Source organism: Neomonachus schauinslandi, chromosome 8, assembly GCF_002201575.2.
Source record: "Neomonachus schauinslandi chromosome 8, ASM220157v2, whole genome shotgun sequence".
In the NCBI taxonomy this organism is placed as follows: domain Eukaryota; kingdom Metazoa; phylum Chordata; class Mammalia; order Carnivora; family Phocidae; genus Neomonachus; species Neomonachus schauinslandi.
Genome location: NC_058410.1, coordinates 69,705,052 through 69,718,796, shown reverse-complemented (window position 1 = coordinate 69,718,796; position 13,745 = coordinate 69,705,052). Strand labels below are relative to the sequence as shown.

General features: G+C 39.1%; 1 protein-coding gene across 1 annotated transcript in view; it reads right to left on the bottom strand.

The window, feature by feature from the left end:
* RRAGD (Ras related GTP binding D) overlaps positions 1–13,745 on the bottom strand; it is a 37,773-nt gene that overhangs the window by 731 nt on the left and 23,297 nt on the right. The window contains exons 4-6 of the mRNA XM_021693450.1: positions 12,755–12,869; positions 11,617–11,759; positions 6,689–6,837 (exon numbers count right to left, since the gene is read on the bottom strand). Coding sequence (XP_021549125.1) covers positions 6,689–6,837; positions 11,617–11,759; positions 12,755–12,869 — 407 coding nt within the window. The remainder of the gene's footprint in view (positions 1–6,688; positions 6,838–11,616; positions 11,760–12,754; positions 12,870–13,745) is intronic.

Here is a 13,745-nt window from a genome sequence, read left to right as displayed (position 1 = left end):
AAGAAAGAAAGAAAGAAAGAAAGAAAGAAAGAAAGAAAGAAAGAAAGAAAGAAAGAAAGAAAAAAAGAAAGAAAGAAAGAGAGAATCTCCTCTTGTCGTGTCTGCCATGGCCGGGACAAGCAACTCGGGGGAGACAGAAGAGTGGCCTTAACGGAAGGTCCACAGATTTCCCTAGCAGCTCTGCAGCCGGCTTGAGGCATCGCAGGCGAGGTTCTGTGAATGTACATGTTTTCCTATGGAAAGGTTCCAGAGTACAGATCACATTTTCAAAGGTGTCTATGACCTACAACATTGAAGGACCAACTGAAGTGCACATTTTTTTTTGACCTATCAGAATTCAAGAGTTCTTATAATTAAGATATATCTTCCATGAAATATTTATAATTTTTCCCCAAAAGGGATTATTAAATTGACTGTGAGTGGAGGCAGACCCTGACTTGAAGTGTGGCTGCGATCTCAAAGCTTCAGTATCCATCATTCAATCGATCAATATTCACTGAATACCTATTATATTTAAGCCACTGTCAGAAGCCCTGGGGAGACAAGGTCCCTGTCTCTGATTTTATAGTGATAGCAGTCACCTCAGGTCAACTGCAAGCTCAGAAGTTCAACAACCAATGACATTCTTGGTTTTTCAACTCTAAGTAAATTTTAAAAGCAGAAATAGGGGCGCCTGGGTGGCTCAGTTGGTTAAGCGACTACCTTCGGCTGAGGTCATGATCCTGGAGTCCCTGGATCGAGTCCCTGGATCGAGTCCCTGGATCGAGTCCCTGGATCGAGTCCCGCATCGAGTCCCGCATCGGGCTCCCTGCTCGGCAGGGAGTCTGCTTCTCCCTCTGGCCCTCCCCCCTCTCATGTGCTCTCTCTCATTCTCTCTCTCTCAAATAAATAAATAAAATCTTTAAAAAATTAAAAAATAAAAAATTTAAAAATTAAAAAATTTAAAAAATTAAAAATAAAAGCAGAAATAGTAAGGGAAAACCTTTTTGTGTTTTCTGAAATCACTGGTACAAGAATGAAATAAAAGATGAATCCCAAGTCTTGAGTGCATTTTTCAGCACACAAATTTGTAAAAGTGTTGAGAGCAACATTATGTTTATACCAATTAGGATAAGGCAGTTGGTTCGATTTACTATCTTTACATTTATTAAAATAACCAGCCCAACAATTATTTCCATCCACTGAGGTGATGCTTCCAAAGCCCCAACCAAAATAAAAAAGAATTGGGATCCCAGCCAAGGAGTGAAATTCTTCAAAGCAGTCATATGACCGCAAGTGCCCTGGAGGAAACACCAGCTCAGCGTCCAGAAGCAGGAAACCTTCTGAGCGGCGCCCTCTGCTGCTTCTGAAGTGACAGTGACCACAGTGCAATAAAACCTCTAAGCGATCTCCTCAAGACAAGACTACTGGAATGAGGGGGAAAGTAATAAAAAATAAATAAGCCCAGGGGCGCCTGACTGGCTCAGTCAGTAGAGCACGCGACTTCTGATCTCAGTGTTGTGAGTTTGAGCCCCACGTTGGGTGTAGAGATTACTCAAAAATAAAATCTTTTTTTTTTAAGATTTTATTTTTTATTTATTCATGAGAGACAGAGAGAGAGAGAGAGAGAGAAGCAGGCTCCCAAGGAGCAGCGAGCCTGATGTGGGACTCGATCCCAGGACCCTGGGATCATGACCTGAGCCGAAGGCAGACGCTCAACCATCTGAGCCACCCAGGCGCCCTCAAAAATAAAATCTTAAGGAAAAAAAAAGCATCTCTTTTCTGCCTGAGGTTTTCTTTGGTACCACAGAACTTAGTTGACTGCACATAGATACCAGGGATATGGGAATGAACGTTCTGAGGGCACCCCTCAAACAAAGGGGTATGGAGGAAGGTGGATAAATGTTGCAGTCTCCCATATTCAACTGGGGTGATTCTGAGTTTGTTCCACACAGCTTCTCAGAGGCTCTCTTATCGGGAGTGAACCTAAAGCTGCTCATTGACACCACTGTGGGTAGCTTTCCTACCTGCCTTGTCTCATTTCCCTACTTCCTCATTTTTGTTTCTTGGGACCATCTTCCAGATAAAGCAAGTAATTAAAAGAAAATAAACAAGAAGCAAAGAAATGATTTTATTTAGTGGGAATTGGGATAGGAGATGTGAGAACAACCTCAAAATTCTTTGCCGATATAGGCAACCAACTGCCTTGGGAAGAAAGCTTAGCTAGAAAAAATTTGGCTCAGTGAGAATTCAACTTGCAGAAATATTCTGTTGATAGTTCCTGACAAATCTTAACTTTTTAATCTTCGCAATTTAAAATGTAACAGTATCGGGGCACCTGGGTGGCTCAGTCAGTTAAGCATCTGCCTTTGGCCCAGGGTCCTGGGATCGAGTCCCACATCCATCGGGCTCCCTGCTCAGCAGGGAGCCTGCTTCCCCCTCCTCCCTCTGCCTGCTGCTTCCCCCTGCTTGTGCTCTCTCTCTCTCTCTGTCAAATAAATAAATACAGTCTTTAAAAAAATAAAATGTAACAGTATCTTATTGCATTTGGAGTTTTAATAGTAAAAATTCACAACTGAGGTTTTTAAAGGAAGTAAGCATAAATACCAAGTATCTGCTATTTCTTTCAACCTTTTCACTGAAGGCAGCTGAAACTACAAGAACAGAGACACGAACAGAACAAACACATCTTCACCACCATAAACAGTTACATGATGGTTCCACATCCTTCTCTGCTTCAGTGGTTCTCAACCCTAGACACACCTTAGAAACATCCAGAGAACTTAAAAAATTTTAACAAACCCTAGGCCCCTCTCCCAGGAATTCTATTCTAATTGTTTAGAGGAGGGCCAAGAGGTCTGAATTTTTTAACTGCCTCGCTTCCCAAGGTGCCTATAATGTACAGCCAAGGCTGAAAACTCCACATCTGCTTTTGATCCTCTCTTTTCTGCCAAAGTAGTCACAGAGATCATTCATGAAAACTCAGAGGGAGACCCAGCATGAGGAAAAGCTAATCAACTAGTGTCGGTTATCAGCGCCACGTGACTCTACAACACTTGAGATTAAAACAAGAAAAACAGGGGCACCTGGCTGGCTCAGTTGGTAGAGCATGTGACCCTTGATCTTGGGGTTGGAAGTTTGAGCCCCATGCTGCGTACAGAGATTACTTAAAAATAAAAATCTTTAAAGAAGAAAAAGTAAAGCAACAAAACCAAGCTACTCTATGCATTTATAAGCATTAAGTTCTTTTTAAAGACGACTACCTGATCCCCAGGGTGACCAACTCATCTCATTTGCCTGGAACATTCCCAGTATCAGCTCTGAAGGTCTCCTGCCCTTGGAGTCCCTTCCATCCCAGGCAAATGGAGCTAATCACTCTAAAAAGCACATGAGTTTAACATGATGGGGTTAAACCTGTCTGCCATTTCCTAGTTACAACATTAAAACTAATACCTAGGTTTCTAGCTAGTTTAATAAATTCTACCAAATCTGCCTATCCTCAGAAATGATCCCACCTAGGTGGCTTAGCAGTAACTTACAAAGATCCACATAATAAACTCTATTTATTATTAAATTTATTTCCACAACCATAGATGGATGTTAAAATTAGTGGGCAAAAGTGTGAGGAGGAAGAGGATTTACATAGTTTGAAAGTATTTATTAACTACAAAGGGAAAGACAGGAACTTTCCAGTGGAAAAACCTGACAGACATTACCTTAACTAAATCAAGGTCAGCATCACCAGTAGTAATAACACTTATCAACATCATGAACCACTTGATATGATGCACTAAGAAGGACACATTCTTGTCAAAGTGCATAATCTTGTTCCAACTGTGTGGAAACAGCAGACAAACCCTATTTGAGGGACATTCTACAAAACAATTGAGCAGTACTCTTCAAAAGTGTCAAGGTCACGGAAGATAAAGAACTATCACAGATTGTAGGAGACTAGGAGGAATAGTGACTAAGTCAATTGGGGATCCTGGAACACAAAAAGGGTATTTTTGGAAAAATGGTGAAATCTAAATAAGGTCTATGGTTTCTTAATGTATACTAATTAATTCATTAATGCTATTAATTAGTATTATACCAATGGTGATTCCCAATTTTGCATTACTATAGTATGTAAGATGTTAATATTTGGGAAAGTGGATGAGGAATATGTGTAAACTGTGTACTATTTTTGCAACGTTTCTATTCAGTCTAAAATCAGTTCAAAATAAACAAGCTCTCCAGGTTGATGCTAATGTTCCCTAAATTTTAGGACCTGCCACTAACCTAGATGGTTTGGGGGCTCTAGTTGTACTATTTGCATTTTATTTTACTTAGCTTCCAAAATCAACATGAAATATTAATCACCAAATATAAATTCTAGAAATATCTTTAACCAAGGAAATATATGTATAATGGTTTAAAACACAATACACACAACTGATTCTATGTAGGGACAAGCCCAGGAATCTTAGCTCTGTCTGCCATACACTGGTGGTAGGACTTCGAGAGAAACTTATAGTTCCGGGTCTGGGTAAAATCATCTATAATTGAGAGAATGAAACAAGGTATGGTCCTGTCAAAATTCCATGAGCCTATTATATAACCTGTTCTTACTTTCAGCAAGATGAAACTAAGGAGTAAAAGATTAACACCACTTAATTACAAGTTTTGAAGGCCAAGAACACAAAAGGCAATTTGGTTGATAACAGTCAGTAAATATAAGAAAAATATGCAACTTCACCAAGAAGCAAGGAAATGTAAATTCAAATGATACTAGTTTTTAATAAATAATTTTTTAGTGCTAATACCGAATATTGATAGGAATACAGCAAAATGGACACACTTATATTCTCTTAGTAGCATAAACCCATAACACTGGACATTTTGGTAATTAGAAGCCACCAAAACATGCCTATCCTGCCCTTGGATCTAAGTAATTCCATTTGCTGAAGTTTCTCTGGAGGAAATAACCAAAATGTATACAAATATACAGTGCAAAGAAGGTCATTACAGATTATTTACAACATTAAAATCTAGAAACAATATAAATTTTTAACAATAAAAGAAACTAACATAATCATTAAAATGATGTGGTAAAAAAAGGCTTAGTGAATTAGAAAGATGTCTGTAATTACCTCACTGTAATTCAGTGATGGTTACATAGTAATATTTATCATACCATCACATATAGATAGAGACATAGCTACAGATGAAAAAGTCTGAAAAGTTATAAAGAAAATGTCGAGAGTGATTTCTGAGTGAGAAGTTGTCGATAATTATTTTTTTGCTTATTTGTTACTTCTAAATTTTCTTTTTTTTTTTTTTTAAAGATTTTATTTATTTGACAGAGAGAGACACAGCGAGAGAGGAAACATAAGCAGGGGGAGTGGGAGAGGGAGAAGCAGGCTTCCCGCTGAGCAGGGAGCCCGATGAGGGGCTTGATCCCAGGACCCCAGGATCTTGACCCGAGCTGAAGGCAGACGCTTAACGACTGAGCCACCCAGGCGCCCCATGTTACTTCTAAATTTTCTAAGTGAATCTGTTGCTTTTGTAATAAAAAGAAACAATAAAAATGTAAATTATGTTTCCATGCTCAATGACTTAGGAACATTTTCATGATATAAATGAGTAAAAATAACAGATGTAAAACCAGATAGACAATATGGCCCCCTCTTGTTGGCAGGAAAGGAGGGATGAGAGAAGGGAAGAAGGCAAGATGGGGGGGGAGGAAAGAAAAGAGAAAGAAAATCTCAGAAATGTAACATAGAATTTAGCTCTAGATGGCAAAATTGAGTGGTTTCATTTTGTTATTTATACTTCCCCAAATTCTCAAAATATTTTTATAATGAACATGTGTGCTTATAAGGGAGGAAAAAAGGCTATTTTAGTAAATGTTACTATTGGCACTCTGTTGGGAATTTTTTTACCCCCCAAATTGGTAAATCATGCCCTAGTTGCTAGCAAAAATCCCTAGCATGTCAGTAAGCTGTTTTAAATAGTAGTTTAAATTCCCAGTTTAAACAGTAGGGGGAAAATGAGTATCTCTTTGAGGTTAGTTGCTTTAGTTTTATTTTATTTATATTTATTTACTTATTTATTTTATATTTATATATTATACATTTATATTATATCACATTTATCATTTATATATCTTTTGTTTTTGTTTCACTTATTAGTGACCTTATTAAGTACATTCATGTCTTCCCTTTTCAGAATCATGATGCCATCCCTGTGTTTTGAGGACTAAAGAATGTATAAAGGGTGAAGAGAAGTTAAATACGTCTCGCTTTAATGTTGTACAAATCCCCTCCTTTACACAGGGATCTCAAGTGGTCCCACGGTCCCTAAGACCTTCTAGAGGAGTGGACCAGGAGGGAGGCCTTGGCCCTCACCGCAGGCTGCTGGGCCCTCCCTGGCAAGAGATGTTACAGCCTGTTAACAAGGCTTCAACCAGCTTCACTCCAGGAAAAGCCAGAACCCCTGGGAGGACTGTCTGCTGCCCCCTCTCGTCATAGCACTGCATCACTAGAGGGCAGGCTGCTTCCTGGATCCCAAAAGCCTGGCAGCCATGGTGAGGAGCCAAGGTGACCTGTGACTCAAGCCTGGAAGCTTCAGGAGGCATGCTGCTGATCACCCACATTCGACAAGCAGTAGAAGCAGTTATCAGTCTGAAATGAAACATTTCATTTAAATCACACACACACAAAATTACCTTTTCTTTCAAAGCTTTCCTCTCTGACAAAGCAGACAAGAGCCAGGAACTTCGTCACCTCTTTTAAATAAAGAACTGTGGTATTGTTCAGCTTTATAATGGCTGTGGATTCCTTGTCATACGGGGTTCCTGCTCCATCTTCTTTGAGACTACATGGGGACAGAAACCAGAATGTATGTGACCATTGAGAAGAAACTACAAATTGTAACCCAGCGACAGAGACCAGCTCTACTACACAGAGTGATAATCATAATGAGAAGTTGTTTACAATTACAGGGCCTTTCAGCAAAAGTCTTCAAAACAAAAAATCACAAGAATGTACATGGTGTATGACAGTCCCTTCCTACGGACACAATGAGTGGCTGTTGGGGAAGGGAGGCATCTCTCCAGGCACCTGAGGAACACAGGTGAGGGATGGAGGTTAGCCATTCTTCCCTCCATAGCCCATAAGGGCTTCTTGTTTTTTCCTGACAGAATAACCAGGCTGTCAAAAGCATGGTCTGATGAAGACTGAGGAGAGCCGAATGACTCTTCCAAATTACAGAAGCCTAAGGAGACATGACAGCCAAACACTGGCCTAGATCCCGGATCAGGGATAAAAGATAGAATTGGGACCATTGGTAAGATCTGAATATGGACAATATATTAGATAGTGCATTATTGTAGCCATGCTAAATATGCTTAATTTGGTAAACAGTGGTCCTGTAAGAGAATGTCTGTTTTTTTTTAAAGAGATAGACACTCAAGTAGCTAGGATCAAAGAATCATGATGTCTGCAATTCACTCTCAAATGGTTTGGCAAAAACCAACCACAAAATGTATTAGAAAAAGAGAGAGCAAATATGGCAAATTGGTAAAAATGGGTGGATCCCAGTGAACGGTATCATATAGGAGCTCACTGGACTATCCTTGCACATTTTCTGTAGGTTTGAAATTTTTTCAAAACTAAACACTAAATAAATACACTGGTCTATTTAAGAAAAGATGTGGCCTGCAGACACAGATGACTTGGGTTTGAACGCCAGCTCACTTATTTTGTGAACTGGAGCAAGGTAACTTCTTTGAGCCTCAATTCCCTTATCTGTATACTAACAGTAATTACCTCAAAGTTTCCCAATGCAATGAAATAATAGATATATAGCACTGAGCATAGTCCTCAGACCATGTAAAATGCACAATGAATGTTAACCATGATGATGATGATGATGATAATGAATGATGCCCTTTAATGATCAAAACTGGACCCTCTAAAGACACTGATGTAATCAGAGGTACATGTCCTCTCCTCATAGGCAAAGGAGCACTTTTCTGCACCGTTTCCCCTTATCTGAAACTGTATGTGTATGTGTATTTTTACTTCCCAAATTAATGAATAATTGACCATAAATTTGACTTAATTGGAATTGTGCTAGACCTTATTAATACAACATAGTAACACGACTGGTGCTAAGCCTGATCCCTTTGCAGAATAAGAGCCAACATTTACAATGTGACAGGCACCATTCTTAGTTTTTATCATGAATTATCTATGGCCTGGCCTAAGAATCCTCTAAGCTGGGTATTGAGGAACTGAGGCTAGGGGAAATAGGATAATTTGGTCAAAGCTGATGATGGGGGTAGAGCCCGGACCTCAAACTAATCTAATTTCAGGGTTAATGCTTTTAGTCTCAAAGATATCATAAGGAGGTAGGGTGACAAACCAGATTAAATAAAAAGCCTGAATTGTAGAGTATTTCAAAGGAAATGTAAGTTCTTAGTTTTGAGAATATTTTCAACTGGCACATACATGGCTACTTAAAAGTAAATTGGGGAAGAAAGTGGTTTTTTTGTTTGTTTTTAAAGATTTTATTTATTTGACAGAGAGAGACAGTGAGAGAGGGAACTCGAGCAGGGGGAGTGGGAGAGGGAGGAGCAGGCTTCCCGCAGAGCAGGACACCTTATGCGGATGTGGGACTCCAACCCAGGACCCTGGGATCATGACCTGAGCCAAAGGCAGGCCCTTAATGACTGAGCCATCCAGGCGCCCGGGGAAGAAAATTTTTTTAAAAAGGATTCAACTCACTGTGACCTACCAAAACATTAAAGAAAAATCTTTAAGAAGTGTTGGATCTCAGATGTTAAAGATGCTTTATCAGAATTCTTAACATCCTTTGTACTATTTTTAGCTGCTGTTTTTCTAGACTGAATTTCTCTCGCTAATAAGCAATGTTCTGAGAACAAAAAACTGAAACATTTGAATTTTTTTACCCAATGAAGAAAATTTACTAACAGCACTTAATAACACAAGAAAATTCTTAGGTGATAATGTTAAATGCATAAAGCAGGATATATATAAAATTATATATACAAAGTGATCACATTATCCTAAAAATTACACAGAGAAATAAGAATAAAACACATTAGGGGCAACTGGGTGGCTCAGTCAGTTAAGCATCTGCCTTCAGCTCAGGTCACGATCCCAGCGTCCTGGGATCAAGCCCCAAGTCCAGCTCCTTGCTCAGTGGGGAGTCTGCTTCTCCCTGTGTCCCTCTCCCCTCCCACTCATGCTCTCTCTCAAATAAATAAATGAAATCTTTAAAAAAAAAGAATAAAACATAATAAAATGGTAATAGTGACTGCCTCTAGGTGATGATATTATGGGCTATTTTAATTTTATTCTTTATGCTTTTACATATTTTTTGCAATGAGCATGGATTGCATTCATATTCAGAAAAAAGTAGGCATTAAACAAATTGGAAAAACCAGAAAGACAAAAAAAATTACAAGTAAACACTGGTGACGGATTACTACTGCAACAACTATGTGCTACTCCTCAAGTCTGCGTTCACAAAGCAGTGAGAACACAGGCAGCTGCAATGTATTTTAAAGTGTGTGTGTGTGTGTGTGTGTGCGCACGCGCGCGCGTTTGGAGAGCACACGCTCAGCAGATTCCGGGGCAGACTGACCGGGGCGCCGGGTCACCTGCCTCGGGCCCTGCTGGTCTCCACGGAGCAGCTGGGACCTGGCAGCAAGCCTGTTTCCTCCGTCACTGCCAGTTAGCTGGGCTGGCTCCTTGTGGCTCCAGCAAACACTGAGGAAACTCCAGGGCCCAAGCCCAACTGGTGACCCAGACTGGTTCTTACTGCACCTGATGGGTTCTCAGAAGCACTGCATTCCGCCACAGAAAAACAATCTGACTCCTCCTGCTGCCGCCCTCCTCATGTTTGTTTTAGCTGGGTAAGAGGAACTCTGATTAACATCATTTACATGAACAGTTTACCACTTACATCTAATTACCATATGGCACAATAATGATTACGCTTATCATTAAATAGGTGCCAGATTAATTGTGTTTATTGTATTTGATTACCACAGCAATCTAGACTGTAATCAGGATACATTCAGTTTCCATGACTATTTCAAGGTCAATCCACTTAGAGTTTAAAAACAATAGAATGCTATAGAGCAATAATCTTGGAAAACAAGGTCTATTTCTGAAGCCAGATGGCAGTGTTTAATAATAATACTAAGAACGCAGTAATCTTGGGGAATAAGGTCTGTTCCTAAAGCCAGATGGCAACGTTTAATAATAATAATAATAATTAATAATAATAATAATGGCAGCAACATTTATCCAGGGCCTACCAGCTGAAGCCTAACGATATGTCATCCTCACTACAGTATAATAGTATCACTTTCCCTATTTCATAATGGAAGGGACCCTGCGTGCTTGTGTGTATAGCAGAAAGAATCTGAACTGAGGGGGCAAAGGATTTTCAGACAGAGGAAGAGAGAAATGGGGAGACCGGGAACCTCACCGAAGTTGACGGAGGAGGCTGTGTGAGGCAGGTAACAGCTGGTGAGTAAAAGGGAAGATGAACAAGAGCCTTACCCATCAATGATTGGATAAACATGTAAGATCCAATATAAATCGACAGCAACAACTTGATCTTAATAAGACAGACAAACTAATTCATATCCATTTACTCTATATGACACCCATTCAGGAAATTTAAAATTATGTAGAATTGTTTCTATGTCTGGTACGACAATCAGTTTTTTCCACTCCTTGTTTATTTTATAATATTGGAAGTGTACCGGGCGCCTGGGTGGCTCAGTTGGTTAAGCGACTGCCTTCGGCTCAGGTCATGATCCTGGAGTCCCTGGATCGAGTCCCGCATCGGGCTCCCTGCTCGGCAGGGAGTCTGCTTCTCCCTCTGACCCTCCTCCCTCTCATGCTCTCTGTCTCTCATTCTCTCTGTCTCAAATAAATAAATAAAATCTTTAAAAAAAAAAAAAATATTGGAAGTGTACAGGAGGTTCCGTTTCCCAAGACTCTAAGACCATGATAATAAACAGGTAATGTTGTTTGCTTAGTTTTGTAATTCTCTGCTGCTCGTAAAAGAAGACAAAGTATGTTAAAGAAAATCCGGCAGTTATTTCCTATAATGAAGAAAGTAATAGAACTATTGTTAATATGAGATATGTATTTAGAGTTCGAGGATCCTATTAGTCTCTCCCAAGTGTGTATGACATTATGATATGATGACAGATTTTTCAGTAGAAGAACCAGGAATCAGTTAGATTTGAGTTCAAATTCCAGTTCTGTCCTTTATTGACAGTGTGAGAAGGGGTCAGAAATCTAACCACTCTGAACCTCAGTTTCCCCATTTCTAAAATGGGGATAATAATTCCCACCTCATGGAATAGCAGGGAATTAAATGATATAATGTATGCAATACACTTATTAGTAAAATGTCAGGCATTTACTCAATTATTTTTGGTTGTTATTGCATGCTAAGTGGTATATTTATTTACAGATCTCAGTCATTTAAAACAAAAGTATTAAAATCAAATAAGTAAATGCAAATGTTACAAAGGTTATGAAAGGTTTCATTTTCTAATCTGAAGTATGGCTTATTTGTACCCTTTAAGAATATTTTACTTACCCATAAATACAAGAGATGTCAATAACCACATCGATCATATCACAGCAGAGCTCATAGGTTTGCATATCCACTGGGGTACTATCAGTTGCAATATAAATTTTACTGACCACATCAAAGAGAAATGCCTTTTCAATTCCAGAATTCTGAAACAAAAAGAAGATACTGTCTTAAAGGGACAATGATTTTAGAACATGTCATCACTGTATAAAAAAAATTACATGCCATCCTCAATGTAAAATATGAATGAACAAAAATTAATTTACTAAAAGTTTTGTTCTATTTTATTACAATTTAAACCTCACATAAACCTTTATAATGGATTTGCATAAGAAATGGAAAATTCTTATTTTTCATAAATTATTTACTGTAGGTAAACAAATTGGGCAGTGTTTCCTGGCTCTTAGAGATGTACCTGCAGTTAGGAAAAGGCAAGTAAAAACACTAATTTTACTGACTGTAAATTTTAAAATAAAATAAATTTAGGGACACCTGGGTGGCTCAGTTGGTTGAGCGTCTACCTTCAGCTCAGGTCATGATCCCAGGATCCTCACAGCAGGGTCCCTGCTCAGCAGGGAGTCTGCTTCTCCCTCTCCCTCTGCCTGCCACTCCCCCTGCTTGTACTCTCTCTCTCTGTCAAATAAATAAAATCTTTAAATAAATAAATAAATAAAATTTTAAAAATAAACAAACCCAAACTATGGAGCGACAGAGTAAATATGAGTACAACCAACAAGTCTGACTCGAGTCAGCAGCAGAGCTTTCCTAGACCTGACGGTCTATAGGATTCATTCAGCCAGCACATCATCCACAGTGTTAAACAGATAGAAAATATTCAACAGGTTATATCTTAGTGCCACAACCACCCTTAAGCTTCCTGCATCTCGTAGGGCTCTATCAACATTGAATGACTGCCTACAACTTTAATAAACACTCTAATTATACCAGGGCAGTACAGGAATGGTTTGGGGAGTGAAATGTTAGAGAACATAAAACAGCACGTAGGAGCAATCTTCCAGAGTAATCCCTTCAGTGACCTTGCAATGCCGTAAGAGCAAGCAGAAATAAGACCATTTTCACACCTGCAATGTTATTCTAAAATTCTGCAAATGATTCTACCAGGAGAAAATTATTTACTTACTGAGATAAAGATGTTTAGCAAATTCTCCAGGGTGGGGAGTTGTGGAATCAGTTTCTGAACCACTTTGCTAAAAGCTTCAAATATTGAATGATCATATATGCTTGTCAAATAGAAGCTGAAAGAGAAAACAGTATTTCGTCACATTTTCCTTCTGATTGGGGAACAGATTGCTTAGGCTGTCACAACACTGGTGCCCGGCCGTGTGTACCTACAGTCCCTACGCACGCATTCTAGCCCCCTTCAGAACTTACAATGACCTCAGCAAAAAATGAACGTGTCTTAACAAGCCATTCCTCCCCAGCCCCCAAAAAGCAAGAATTGTGCCCATTCTCATCTGCTGACTGGCTGGACTGGAAAGCTTAAAAATACAGTGGTATGTGCCCATATGAGTTTCCTTACATTCTGCAGAAGAATCCCCACCAGGTCATCTCTATACACTCCTGTTAGGTTAGTAATGGCTATGTTACTGGTATTGAAGCATCTAAGATCTTCATTTTCCAATCTGCAAATCGAATGATGCATACAGTTCCCCATAAAAAACTAATAGAGGGGCACCTGGCTGGCTTAGTTGGTGGAACATGCGACTCTTGATCTTGGGGTTGTAAGTTCGAGCCCCATGTTGGAGTAGAGATTACTTAAAAATAAAATCTTAAAAAGAAAAACAACTGACAGAGAAGTGGTTTTCCTCTGTATTTCTATTTGAATTATCTTCAGAATTCTCTTTTACTTGTGACTATAAATACTATCATATTTATCAAGAATTATAAACTTCAGCATTGATTAACTTCCTAGATTATGTTCCTGAGTTTTATGTTTTTCACATGTGGGGAAAACATTAGCTTTGACCATTTGTTTAAAAAACAAAAACAAGAATTAGAATTAGCACATGCAAAGTTTGCTTTGCCCAAATCCTGTCCCAATGTGTACAGCACAAAGAGGGTAAACAGGTGAACACCAAACTGCTCGTGCTGACTTTGGACTCCACACCTGC